The sequence below is a fragment of the Schistocerca serialis genome, chromosome 8 (assembly GCF_023864345.2).
Source record: "Schistocerca serialis cubense isolate TAMUIC-IGC-003099 chromosome 8, iqSchSeri2.2, whole genome shotgun sequence".
NCBI classification, from domain to species: Eukaryota; Metazoa; Arthropoda; class Insecta; order Orthoptera; family Acrididae; genus Schistocerca; species Schistocerca serialis.
The window spans coordinates 472597438-472609935 of NC_064645.1; the positions used below are offsets into that span (position 1 = coordinate 472597438).

Below are 12498 nucleotides of genomic sequence, written 5' to 3' on the forward strand. Positions count from 1 at the left end.
ACCAAACCCTAGTAAATCTCAAGTATCCGCCTTCCATCTTAGGAACAAACAAGCCAAACGGAAACTCCGAGTCATGTGGCAAGGGGAAGAGCTGAAACATACAAACAGCCCAAAATACCTGTGAGTAACATTGGACAGAGCACTTACTTTTAAGCAGCACTGTCGCAACACTAAAAAAAAGGTCTGTGCCAAGAACAACATACTGTGGAAGCTAACAGGTTCATCGTGGGGAGCTCAACCACATGTTTTGCGCACCACGAGTCTGGTGCTGAGTATCTCAGCAGCGGAATATGCGACGCCAGTTTGGAGGAACTCTGCTCACACTAAGCAAGTTGACGTCGCCGTAAATGAAACTGTACGTATTGCCACAGGATGGCTCAAACCAACTCCCACAGACATCATTTATCCCATCATAGGCATAGCACCACCCACTATCCGCAGACAAGTAGCCGCCGAGATCGAAAGATCAAAACAAAAGAATGATCCTCGACACCCGATGCATATGCATCGAAAACCACGTGTCCGGCTGAAATCCCGCGGGAGTTTCACTGAAACTACTGAAGAGCTCGCCACCAAGCCCGGTGCAAGGCGGCTATCTCTTTGGGAAGAAATGGTGCCACACTCCACAATGGAACTACTTGAGGAGGGATCTGCAGGATTTCAACTACCTTTTACAACTTGGAGGTCACTAAACCGGCTGCGCACTGGAGTAACCGGGTGCAAATCAAACCTATTTAAATGGGGTTACAGTGATAGCGATAGGTGTGAATGTGGAGCAATACAGGACTTGAGCCACCTACTGATTCGCCCAGATATGTCTATAACATGCACTAAAGATGATATTTTGAAAGTCAATGACAAAGCAAACTACGTTGCTAATTACTGGGAAGGGAAGATATAATTGGTGCATCCGGATACGGAAGAAGAAGAAGCTAATCGGGCCCCCACAATCTGCCCCGTTTGGAACTCTCTTAGATCTTTCATTGCGCGTCGACTTCGGCCTCTGAATTCAAATACGAAGCTGGCCGTGGTGGGCGAGCTGTTCTAGGCGCTTCAGTCTGGAACCGCGTGACCGCTACGGTCGCAGGTTCGAATCCTGCCTCGGGCATGGATGTGTGTGATGTCTTAAGGTTAGTTAGGTTTAAGTAGTTCTAAGTTCCAGGGGACTGATGACCTCGGATGTTAATTCCCATAGTTCCCAGAGCCGTTTGAACCATTTTTTTTGCAAATACGAAGTGTGCGCTAATCGTAAACAACCTGCACTGATGCCTAGTCCATACTGATCACGCACAGTCCAGCGCGACACGTGCCTTACCTGCGTTGTTGACCGTCAAACACAACCATCCCGTTACTACCGCTGTTCACATGATTTTGCATATCTCCTGTATGTGGCACCGCCGATTGTGGGAGCCAGTAAAGAGTCTGTCTACCTGAGTCACTAATTACAGCATGAGCTAAAAAGGAATTTTTATATCATTTCATGTTTTTTGCAATACACTCACTTACGCCTAGTGTCTTGTCACATCTGTCTACGGCTCCCATTGACTGGCAGTCCAACACCCATTTCGGTTTCAGTTTTTCAAAATTTATTTACTCCTGTTGCTACCGTTTCACCAGCACGACATATGAAAACTATATATACGTCCCTCCAGTCGCGCCACTTCAATACCAATACCTTCCTCGTTTGGCCAGTTTCCAGATCTCTCACCTGCAACTTGCGAGCCGGCCGAAGTGGCCGTGCGGTTAAAGGCGCTGCAGTCTGGAACCGCAAGACCGCTACGGTCGCAGGTTCGAATCCTGCCTCGGGCATGGATGTTTGTGATGTCCTTAGGTTAGTTAGGTTTAACTAGTTCTAAGTTCTAGGGGACTAATGACCTCAGCAGTTGAGTCCCATAGTGCTCAGAGCCATTTTGCAACTTGCGTTTGAGATTCTTTACTGACGGAATGTGTCCCTACTGCATTAATTTCTCAATTACACAAGCACTTTAGCATATCTGGACTCGTGTACCAGTTGTCAACGTACAGAGTGTGTCCTCTTCCTACGTAAGATCCCAGAAATGTTGTTGCTATATTGTCTATTTTTTTAAGTAACCTTCAGTGGTTACTATGTCGGTCGTTGCACCGGTGTAATCTTAAATATCGCGAACAAATACTGTTTCAGACTCACAGAGAACAACATTTTTATTCCAAAATAACTTATTTTCTAAATAACATACGGCTTGAAAGCTAGGCACAATTTGACCAAGAGAAGGCTTTCGCCTGTACATACGTTTTGAAATGGAGTGGGAGCAAATAAAAAACCGTCAGCAGACCTTATATTGAACATTTTCACTCCCGAAAAATGAGCTAGGGAAACGTGAACAATTTTTGTCGGCCCCGAGATGCTAAAGGGCCAGGATCGAATGTAGCTACAGTATCCTCACCCGAAGATGAAAGAGGGTTAAATTCATCCTCTCTATAACTACTTGCAAGCAACATTTCTACTTCTGCGTTTCGCGAACCGCGCAGCCACATCTTTGGACTGCTTTATAACTCGCTCCTGCATTGTAATCCCTCCAAGAGGAGCGAATGGCAAAATAATAAAACTACTTCTGCCATATGCGATCGATATGAATAAAATTATTAAAACAACTAACAAGCGCTTGAAGAGCTACAGTTCACTCCGTGCTATAGAGCCTGGAAGGCTCTCTACGGCGTACATTCCTGTTGCGAAAAAAAATCGATACATATATACCCGCCACACGTGCTACTCACGCTACTAATTTGTGTCGCGCATATACGACGTTAGCTCAAGAGCGCGTAGTTAGTGTTGTATGTACGTTTCACAAGCAGTTAAAAGGCTAAGTGGATCCCAGTTGTTATGAGCTACTGTCTGATTAGTATCACTGGACTGAAGTCACACACGTCGTGTAACCGCTGAGACAGTTAAGCATGTCTGCTAGTTGTAATAATCGTAACTACAATTTTCTCTTAAGTAATTTCACTGTCCAATCACATAACTATGATCACCCGTCAAAAACCTCACAACCACCTTTCGCAGTACGGACCGATGCGAGACGGTGCGAGACGATGTGCAGCCACTCCAACTCCAGCGCCGTGGCCAGTTGTCCTAGGTTTCTCGTTTAAGGATCCACGTCGGGAACAGTCCGATCGAAATGGTAATATAGATTCTCGACTGGGTTTAAATCCGAAGAGTTTGTTGACCAACCGAGTACAGCAAACGCATCCTGATGCTCTTAAAACCACACACTTACATTGCGAGCTTTGTGACAGCTTGCAATGTCCTGCTGGTAGATGCCATCGTGCCGAGGACAAGCAGACTGTATATGGGCGTGGACATGGTCCCCGACGATAGATGCATATTTGTGATGAGCCACTGTGCCTTCCAGAATGAAGAGCTCACCTAGAGAACGCCACGAAAATATTCGCCTGACCACGACGCTCCCTCCTCCGGCCTGGACCCCTTTGCTTTCAGACGTTTCACGCAGTACGTACCAACGGCCGTCTGTCCGATAGAGCATAAAACGTGATTCATCGGAAAAGGCCACCAGTCGCCAATCAGTAGACGTCCAGTTGCGATATTGGCGTCCAAATAGCAGCCATCGTCGACGATGAACAGCAGTTAGCATGGTTGCATGAACCAGACACCTGCTGCAGAGGCCCATAAGTAGCAACGGTGGCTAAACGGAGCCACTGTTGGCAGCATCTTGGTTCATCTGGATGGTCAGTTGCTCAACAGTCGCACATCTGCTGCCCCGTATACAACTCTACCCGCCGGCCGGGGTGGCAGAGCGGTTCTAGGCACTACAGTCTGGAACCGCGCGACAGCTACAGTCGCAGGTTCGAATCCTGCCTCGGACATGGATGTGTGTGATATCCTAAGGTTAGTTACGTTTAAGTAGTTCTAAGTGCTAGGGGACTGATGACCTCAGAAGTTAAGTCCCATAGTGCTCAGAGTCATTTGAACCATTTTGAACATCTCCACCCTGTCAACAATGGCCCTTAGTGCACCTGAGTTGTGTTGGCGTCGGTTTGGAGGTTTGGATAGCGCCATTTTGTCATACACGGTATACTTTAACTACTGCAGCACGCGAACTGTTTACAAACTTAGCCATTTCGGAAATGATTCCACCCTTGGCCCGAAATCCAATGATTATGTCTTTTTGGACGTCAGATAAATCGTTCCATTTCTGGAATACGACAAAGACTGCGTCCTCCCGACATACTTTATACATCTTCCATTGCTAGTACTGCCACATGCCATCTGTGGCTGGTTATTGCACGCTGACGTCGAACGTAGACGATGGTAACAATGTAACTGGAACGTTTATTTTCAAATACACTCCTGGAAATGGAAAAAAGAACACATTGACACCGGTGTGTCAGACCCACCATACTTGCTCCGGACACTGCGAGAGGGCTGTACAAGCAATGATCACACGCACGGCACAGCGGACACACCAGGAACCGCGGTGTTGGCCGTCGAATGGCGCTAGCTGCTCAGCATTTGTGCACCGCCGCCGTCAGTGTCAGCCAGTTTGCCGTGGCATACGGAGCTCCATCGCAGTCTCTAACACTGGTAGCATGCCGCGACAGCGTGGACGTGAACCGTATGTGCAGTTGACGGACTTTGAGCGAGGGCGTATAGTGGGCATGCGGGAGGCCGGGTGGACGTACCGCCGAATTGCTCAACACGTGGGGCGTGAGGTCTCCACAGTACATCGATGTTGTCGCCAGTGGTCGGCGGAAGGTGCACGTGCCCGTCGACCTGGGACCGGACCGCAGCGACGCACGGATGCACGCCAAGACCGTAGGATCCTACGCAGTGCCGTAGGGGACCGCACCGCCACTTCCCAGCAAATTAGGGACACTGTTGCTCCTGGGGTATCGGCGAGGACCATTCGCAACCGTCTCCATGAAGTTGGGCTACGGTCCCGCACACCGTTAGGCCGTCTTCCGCTCACGCCCCAACATCGTGCAGCCCGCCTCCAGTGGTGTCGCGACAGGCGTGAATGGAGGGACGAATGGAGACGTGTCGTCTTCAGCGATGAGAGTCGCTTCTGCCTTGGTGCCAATGATGGTCGTATGCGTGTTTGGCGCCGTGCAGGTGAGCGCCACAATCAGGACTGCATACGACCGAGGCACACAGGGCCAACACCCGGCATCATGGTGTGGGGAGCGATCTCCTACACTGGCCGTACACCACAGGTGATCATCGAGGGGACACTGAATAGTGCACGGTACATCCAAACCGTCATCGAACCCATCGTTCTACCATTCCTAGACCGGCAAGGGAACTTGCTGTTCCAACAGGACAATGCACGTCCGCATGTATCCCGTGCCACCCAACGTGCTCTAGAAGGTGTAAGTCAACTACCCTGGCCAGCAAGATCTCCGGATCTGTCCCCCATTGAGCATGTTTGGGACTGGATGAAGCGTCGTCTCACGCGGTCTGCACGTCCAGCACGAACGTTGGTCCAACTGAGGCGCCAGGTGGAAATGGCATGGCAAGCCGTTCCACAGGACTACATCCAGCATCTCTACGATCGTCTCCATGGGAGAATAGCAGCCTGCATTGCTGCGGAAGGTGGATATACACTGTACTAGTGCCGACATTGTGCATGCTCTGTTGCCTGTGTCTATGTGCCTGTGGTTCTGTCAGTGTGATCATGTGATGTATCTGACCCCAGGAATGTGTCAATAAAGTTTCCCCTTCCTGGGACAATGAATTCACGGTGTTCTTATTTCAATTTCCAGGAGTGTAATTACGAGGGCGTGAGTAAAAATGGTTCAAATGGCTCTGAGCACTATGGGACTGAGGTCATCAATCCCCTAGATCTTAGAACTACTTAAACCTAACTAACCTAAGGAAATCACACACATCCATGCCCGAGGCAGGATTCGAACCTGCGACCGCAGCAGTCGTGCGTTTCCAGACTGTAGCGCCTAGAACCGCTCGGCCACTCCAGCCGGCTCGTGATTAAAAGTAATGCATCCGAAATAATTATGTGAAAACTCTTAAATAGATGTTACTAAAACTGTATTAACATTCTACATCTTTATTCTTAATGTTTGTTTGCTTATTTCTCAACATAGTAACCATGGCGAAGAATACCCTTCCAACAAGAGACCAGTTTGTTGATACTTTCACTATAGAATGTTTGACTTTCTTGCCACCACCTCACCTCCGCTTACACCGCTTCTTCACTATCAGAGTGAAGTCCTTGAAGGTTTTCTATAAGTTTTGAACGTCCACTCCCAGCTCTGTCACACGTGTTGAGGTTAGCATCACCGTTTCCTTCATTACGAGAGTGAAAAATCCAACGTCGTACATTACTGATGTCGATACCATCACAAACGTAAACAGCTGTCATTCCTCCATGGATTCCAAAAGGAGGCACGTTTTCTGCGGTAAGAAACTCGATTACAGCACGCTGTTTCTCACACACCGGCATTGTGCCATGTTACTCGCTACATTTGGGACCTTTCCAGCGACATAGTATTGCTACTTGCATCTGCAAAGCGGAAAGTCGTCGGAGTAATATGCGTGTAGTACCTCGACTGATATTAAGAACAGAATAAAAAATTCGGAGGTATTACTTTGCAGCACGCCCTCGTATCTCTCTCAATGTCACAGATTACACGTACGATCAGCATAAATGTTTTACTCAGTGGTTAAGTGGCTACCTGTCAGACTATAAATGAAGAGGTAATACAGAGTTCATTCAGTTATTTGCGTGCTGCATGGATCATACGAATAATTAAGATATCTCGTTATGATCGACTAGTTTATGACGCCTAAGAAATAAAATGAGAGTGAGAAAGTAAAATTATTTCTGATTTTTAGCGCTAAAAACGCTTTAGATGTTCCCCCTTCCTCAAAATAGAGTCACTGTGCCAACAGTACATGTCGCACATGGTACAGATTACTAAAACAGCTGGGAAGAGGTGACAGGAACGTCACAAATCAGCTGTAGCCCATCATTGCTGAAATGTAAGCCTGAAATTATTTACAAGGCCAGTACCGTGGTCATTACCATAGTGATTAAAATACGTCACCACATGAGGTGATGACCATAATCAACGAAACCCAGTTACGCCAAATTTTCTTCTTGACATGTAGACTGAATAAATGTTTGCAGTTAATCTTGGGGTTGCTCTATTACTTTTGCACGCGGGCTGGTTGTAGTCTAGCAGTCATAGCAATTACAAACGTTCCTCAGCCAATATGTTTTAAAACATATAAAAATACGTGTAAGGTGTTAAGGAGCCACCTAAACACACGCTTTTTCTATAAATTACAACACAGATGGCTCTTTTTGACTTTTCAGAAGATTTTATTGATGATTAATTAAAATGTAAATACACCGCCTGAGCAAAAAGCACCCAAAATATATGGTCGGATGTCAATGTTAACTCTGTACACACGTACAACATTCGGAGAATGCAGTTGCAGTTCTCTGAGACAGATGAACAGCTACCACAGTGCATTAGTGTTGTTCATGTTTAGTGTTGTTACCAGGCCCGGTAGGCTATGTAAGGGATGTGAACAGCGTCAGATGTTGAGTGATGGCTGAAAGACATGGAGACGCTGTGTACTTGTGTGATACAGTGTTATCAGCACCTGACAAAGTTTTTAACAGGCCTCATTGTGGGTCTCCATTTGGCAATATCCAGATGTGTGGGACATTTGGAGTGACACTGGCCCAACGTTGGACTACTAGGGAAGATGAGGGCAGACATAACGTTCCGGTCGACCACATCTGATCACCACAAAGGAGTATCGCCGTATTATGCATCAAGTACATCGTAATCCCTTCAAATCTGCGCATGCCATCTGACAAAAAGTAATGGACTCCTTGCTGCACTCTGCATCATCCCGCACCATTGGTCAGGTCGGAAACTAGCAGCATCCGGATTAGGGAATAACCGTCCCATTCGTAGGGTGTCGTGGACAACACAGCATAATCGGCTACATTTAGATTGGTGCCGTGATGGGTAAGCATGGATTGCTGACGAATGGCTTCACATCGTGATCAGCGATGAATTGCAGTTCTGCACTTCCCGAGATGACTATCGTCAGCGAGTATGACGGCAACCTTGGAAGAAGTCACTTTCATCCAACGTATTAGAGATGGAGAGGCACAGCAGTGTTACTATTGGAATCGTGGGCCACAGCTCGTACGGACTGAGGGAACACTGGCACAATGGTTCATCATGGACAGCCTGTGTACTCATGTGTTACCACTCGTGCAACAGTATCGTGGTGCCATTTCCCAACATGACAATGGTCGTCCACAAGTGTAAAATGTCTTTTGAACTGCCTACGTAATGTTGAGGTACTCCTGTGACCAGCAAGATCCCAAGATCTGTCCCTGACAGAACATGTGTGGGACAAGTTCGATCGTCTACTTCGTTACAGTGCCTGTGTCCAGTATATCAAGCACCAGTTACATCAGTTGTCGGCCAGTTTGCCTTAGGAGAGGATACTTTGGTTTTGCAATGCTCTTCCCAACCAAATCAGAGTATGCAACCAGGCGAGAGTTGCAACGTCATACTGTCAAGATTTTTTTAATTTGACTATATTTTGTACTGAAATAAAATCACACATCCTTCCAGCCCATAAAATTTCACTTCATTTCCCGCTATGCTTCTGGGTATTCCACATTTTTGTCAGGTAGTGTTAATAAAATTATTGTTATACAGACATGACAATAGGCCAACTGGAAAAACAGATAATAAATATGGTTTTGTAGATTTTTGGGGATTAAATTTGGAACTGGTGTGGATTCAATGAAAAAGGGGGGTAGTTGATGTAGGTTTCATGTGAGGCATAATATTGGACATACTATTAAAGATTCGTGGAGAAACAACTTGTAGACGCGAAATTCGGAGTGTGACATATGAAGTGTGGCAGTGTAAGAAGGACCAAAGCTCAAGCGAGATTCGCAGGGGTCTTAATTTCGGGAAGAAAGAAGGGGAGCGGAATTCAAAAAAATATATAAGTAAATGACGCAAACAACGTTAAATAATAAGTCTGTGGATGTGAAGGTGACGCGTGTAAATATCTGATATTTTTACAATTTTGACTTATGCTAAAACACGAAATTTCCACTGTGTTTCTACATCTACATGACCACTCTCCCATTTATACTTAAGTGGCTGGCAGAGGGTTTGTCGGACCACCTGCAGACTACCATTCCACTCTCGAAAAATGCGTGGGAAAAACGAACGCTTAAATCTTTCGTGCGAGCTCTCATTTGTCTTATTTTATTACAACGATAATTTCTCCCCCATGTAGGTGATCGTCAGAAAAATGTTTTCACATTGGCATGAGAAACTCTGTGATTGAAATTTCGTGAAAAGATCTTGGCGCAACAAAAAACGTCTTTGTTTCAATGGTTACCGCCCAATTCGCGTATCATATCCATGATACTCTCTCTCCCCCCCCACCCCCACCCCCCCCCACCCCTCCCCCTGTCTCGTGATAATACAAAACGAGCTTTCCTTCTTTCAAATTTTTCGATATCCTCCGTAAATCCTCAATCCTATTTGGTAAGGATCCCATACCGCGCAGCAATACTCCAGCAGAGGACGCAGAAGCCTAGTGTTGGCAGTCTCCTTAGTAGGTTTGTCGCATCTTGTAAGTATTCTGCCAATAAAACGCAATCTTTGATTCACCTCCTAAGAACATTTTCTATGTGATCGTTCCAGTTTAAGTGTTTATAACTGTAGGTATTTGGCTGAACTGACAGCCTTTACATTTTCGTGACTTAACGTGTAACCGAAATTTAAAATTCCTTTTTGTACTCATGTGCATGACCTCACACTTTTCATTATTTAGAGTCGATTGCCATTCCTCACACCATAATAATTTTGCAATTGGTTTTGACCTTCTCAGGATATTACTAGACGATAAACGACAGCATCATCTGCAAACAAACGAAGGGAACAGCTCAGACTGTCTCGTAAGTCGTTTATATAGATTAAGAAGAGCAGAGAGCCTATAACACTTCCTTCGGGAACATCAGATATTACTTCTGTTTTACTCGGTGGCTTTCTGTCAGTTACTGTGGAATGTGACCTCTCTGATAGGAAATCACGAATACAGTCGCACAACTAAGACCATGCTCCATAGGCACGCAGTTTGATTAGAAACCTCTTGCGAGAAATGGTGTCAAAAGCTTCCTCAAAATCTAGAAATAAGGAGTCACTTGGAAATCATTAAATACAGAAACTGCTATAGGTGATTTTATAAATAAATAAAATTAATAGTTAAAGGGGACGATTACTTTCTTGAAAGATTTTATATGATTGTGAGCCTCAAACAATAACAGTCTACTTTAATAAGTTTGTTGCTCGGCTAGGGAAGTTATAAATGACGTAGTAGAAATCATGGAATGGAAATCTGCACCTGGTTTCTTTTTCAGTCTTTGGCTGGATCTTGGAAGGGCTTGTCCATAGGAGCCAGTTGTACCGAGATGTGAACTGGTTGACGCTGAGCTGGGAGAGATGGGTGGGGTTTCTGGAGGAAAGGTGGTGTCCTCAGTGTCCTGTAGGTTGACAGGAAGAAGGGTTGAGTCATATCGGCAGTGTAGAAGATACACTACAATGTAGTGGAATATATGGATTTGGTCCTTTTTTAAAGGTTATGTACAATGACAACTTGGATAGCCAGAATGCAATAATGTGGTTATCGTTTACTGAAGGGATATCGAAATGCCATATTTGAAAATTGGATTTTTCAAGATCGAGGGGTAGACAAATTGCGAATTTTTAGTTATTCAGTTGGTGGGATTGAAGATGTGCAAGGTAGAGATGTAGGGCGTTGAAAGAGTGTTTGGGATCAGAGCTAGGATACAGTCCTCAAAAGTAATTTAGTACAGTATATATGTAGATAATGGACAAGCATAACCTGAAATGTACCGTTGACTTTTACTAATGTTGCTGTTACATGGGCAGGTAGGAATTCCAGTACATGGAATATGTGTGAGCACCAACACAGCCGTCCTGTTTCAGAGGGTGCTACCGTTCTGGTCGGTGATAACTTCCTGTCCGTTCCTGGCGCTGGTGGCACTGCACTTTGGCAGTCTGGGAGGACTCTTCTTTCTGATGACTGAAGGCCCCAAGTACATGTCTGAGGCTCTCGGCTTCGACATCCAACAAGTAAGTATTCTTTCGATCTCGCTCTACGTATGAGATTATTGGAACTTGGTTTATTTCTGGCATCATCACATCTTGCCAGGCTAGAATTGTTTGTAAATTTGAATTCGACAACGTAGTCAAGCGAATATTTATCATAATGTTTCCGTGCTCTGAGTTACATAAGGCCCGACAGGCGAAACATTTTCACGTCCCAGACAAACAAACCACTGTCGTGCAACTGCGCGATAGGCGATATCAGCGAGTAACCTCCAGGTGTAAAGTCATGTATCTAATTATATCTATCTCGACACAATGGGACGAGGTGAAAGGGATGTGTCTTAATTCCACCTATGTTAGCTCTATATTCCGTAATGCAAACCCAACGAAACGCGTTACGTAAAAGGGGGAAGGGGATGATCTTAATTTTGTCTTTATTTACTACTGATAATAAAGTGAGCCCAATTGTGCCATATGGAGTCTTAATTTTGTCCTTAGTCACCAATTATAATAAAGTGAGCCTAACTGTATCATTCAGCCATATTGGTTAATACTGAACGTTGTCGTCACGAAGAGCAGGAGGGCGTTCTATTTTAGTTAGCACACGGTACAAGGTTTCACTTGCTGTATCTCGCCTCTTGGGCGGCTAAATCGTTCACTCCACATGGAAGAGTCGCGCAGGACCTGAATTCATAGACTAAAACATTTAAGACCAACACCATCTAATCATCACATCAAGAAACATCACACAAATGCAAGGGATACGCTAAGATCTGGCAGGACCATCCAGTGGCGAAGCTACCAGATGAAGAAGTAAGAAATCGGAATTTGGTTGCAATAATTACACGTCTATTGTTTGAAACTGGTAATATATTTCTCCATTTCTATTTACACATTTCTCCCACCTCTCCGGCAGGCTATGAATTCCACGCCAAAGAAACAGTCAGCGAGCCATTTTCGTACATTTTCAAACGAATTAAAGTGTTGTTCAGCGAGAGCGTATCCCAGTGATGCAAACAGATGATAATCGGACGGAGCCAAGTCTGGAGAATAAGCCGCATGCCCCAGTATTTCCCAACTGAACGCCTCGACCGCTTCCTTGACCCGTTTTGCTGTGTGTGATGGGGCGTTATCATGGGGCAATACGACTTTGTGTTGTCTTTTTCCAATTTCCGGTTGTTTTCCACGTAATGCTCGATTTAAATCGATCATTTGCTGTTGGTAGTGAACAGTGTTAACCGTTTCACCAGGTTTTAGCAGCTCATAATAGATGGCACCATTCTGAACACAACAAACACAGATCATCGGCTTCTTTCTTTCCAAAGAGACTTGGTCTTACAGTGGATGTTGATGGTT

The 12498-nt window shown here is 45.4% G+C and overlaps 1 protein-coding gene across 1 annotated transcript in view; it reads left to right on the plus strand.

The window, feature by feature from the left end:
* Positions 1–12498, plus strand: part of LOC126416225 (sialin-like) — a 124005-nt gene that overhangs the window by 40025 nt on the left and 71482 nt on the right. The window contains exon 5 of the mRNA XM_050083828.1: positions 11020–11166. Within this exon, the coding sequence (XP_049939785.1) occupies positions 11020–11166 (147 nt within the window). The remainder of the gene's footprint in view (positions 1–11019; positions 11167–12498) is intronic.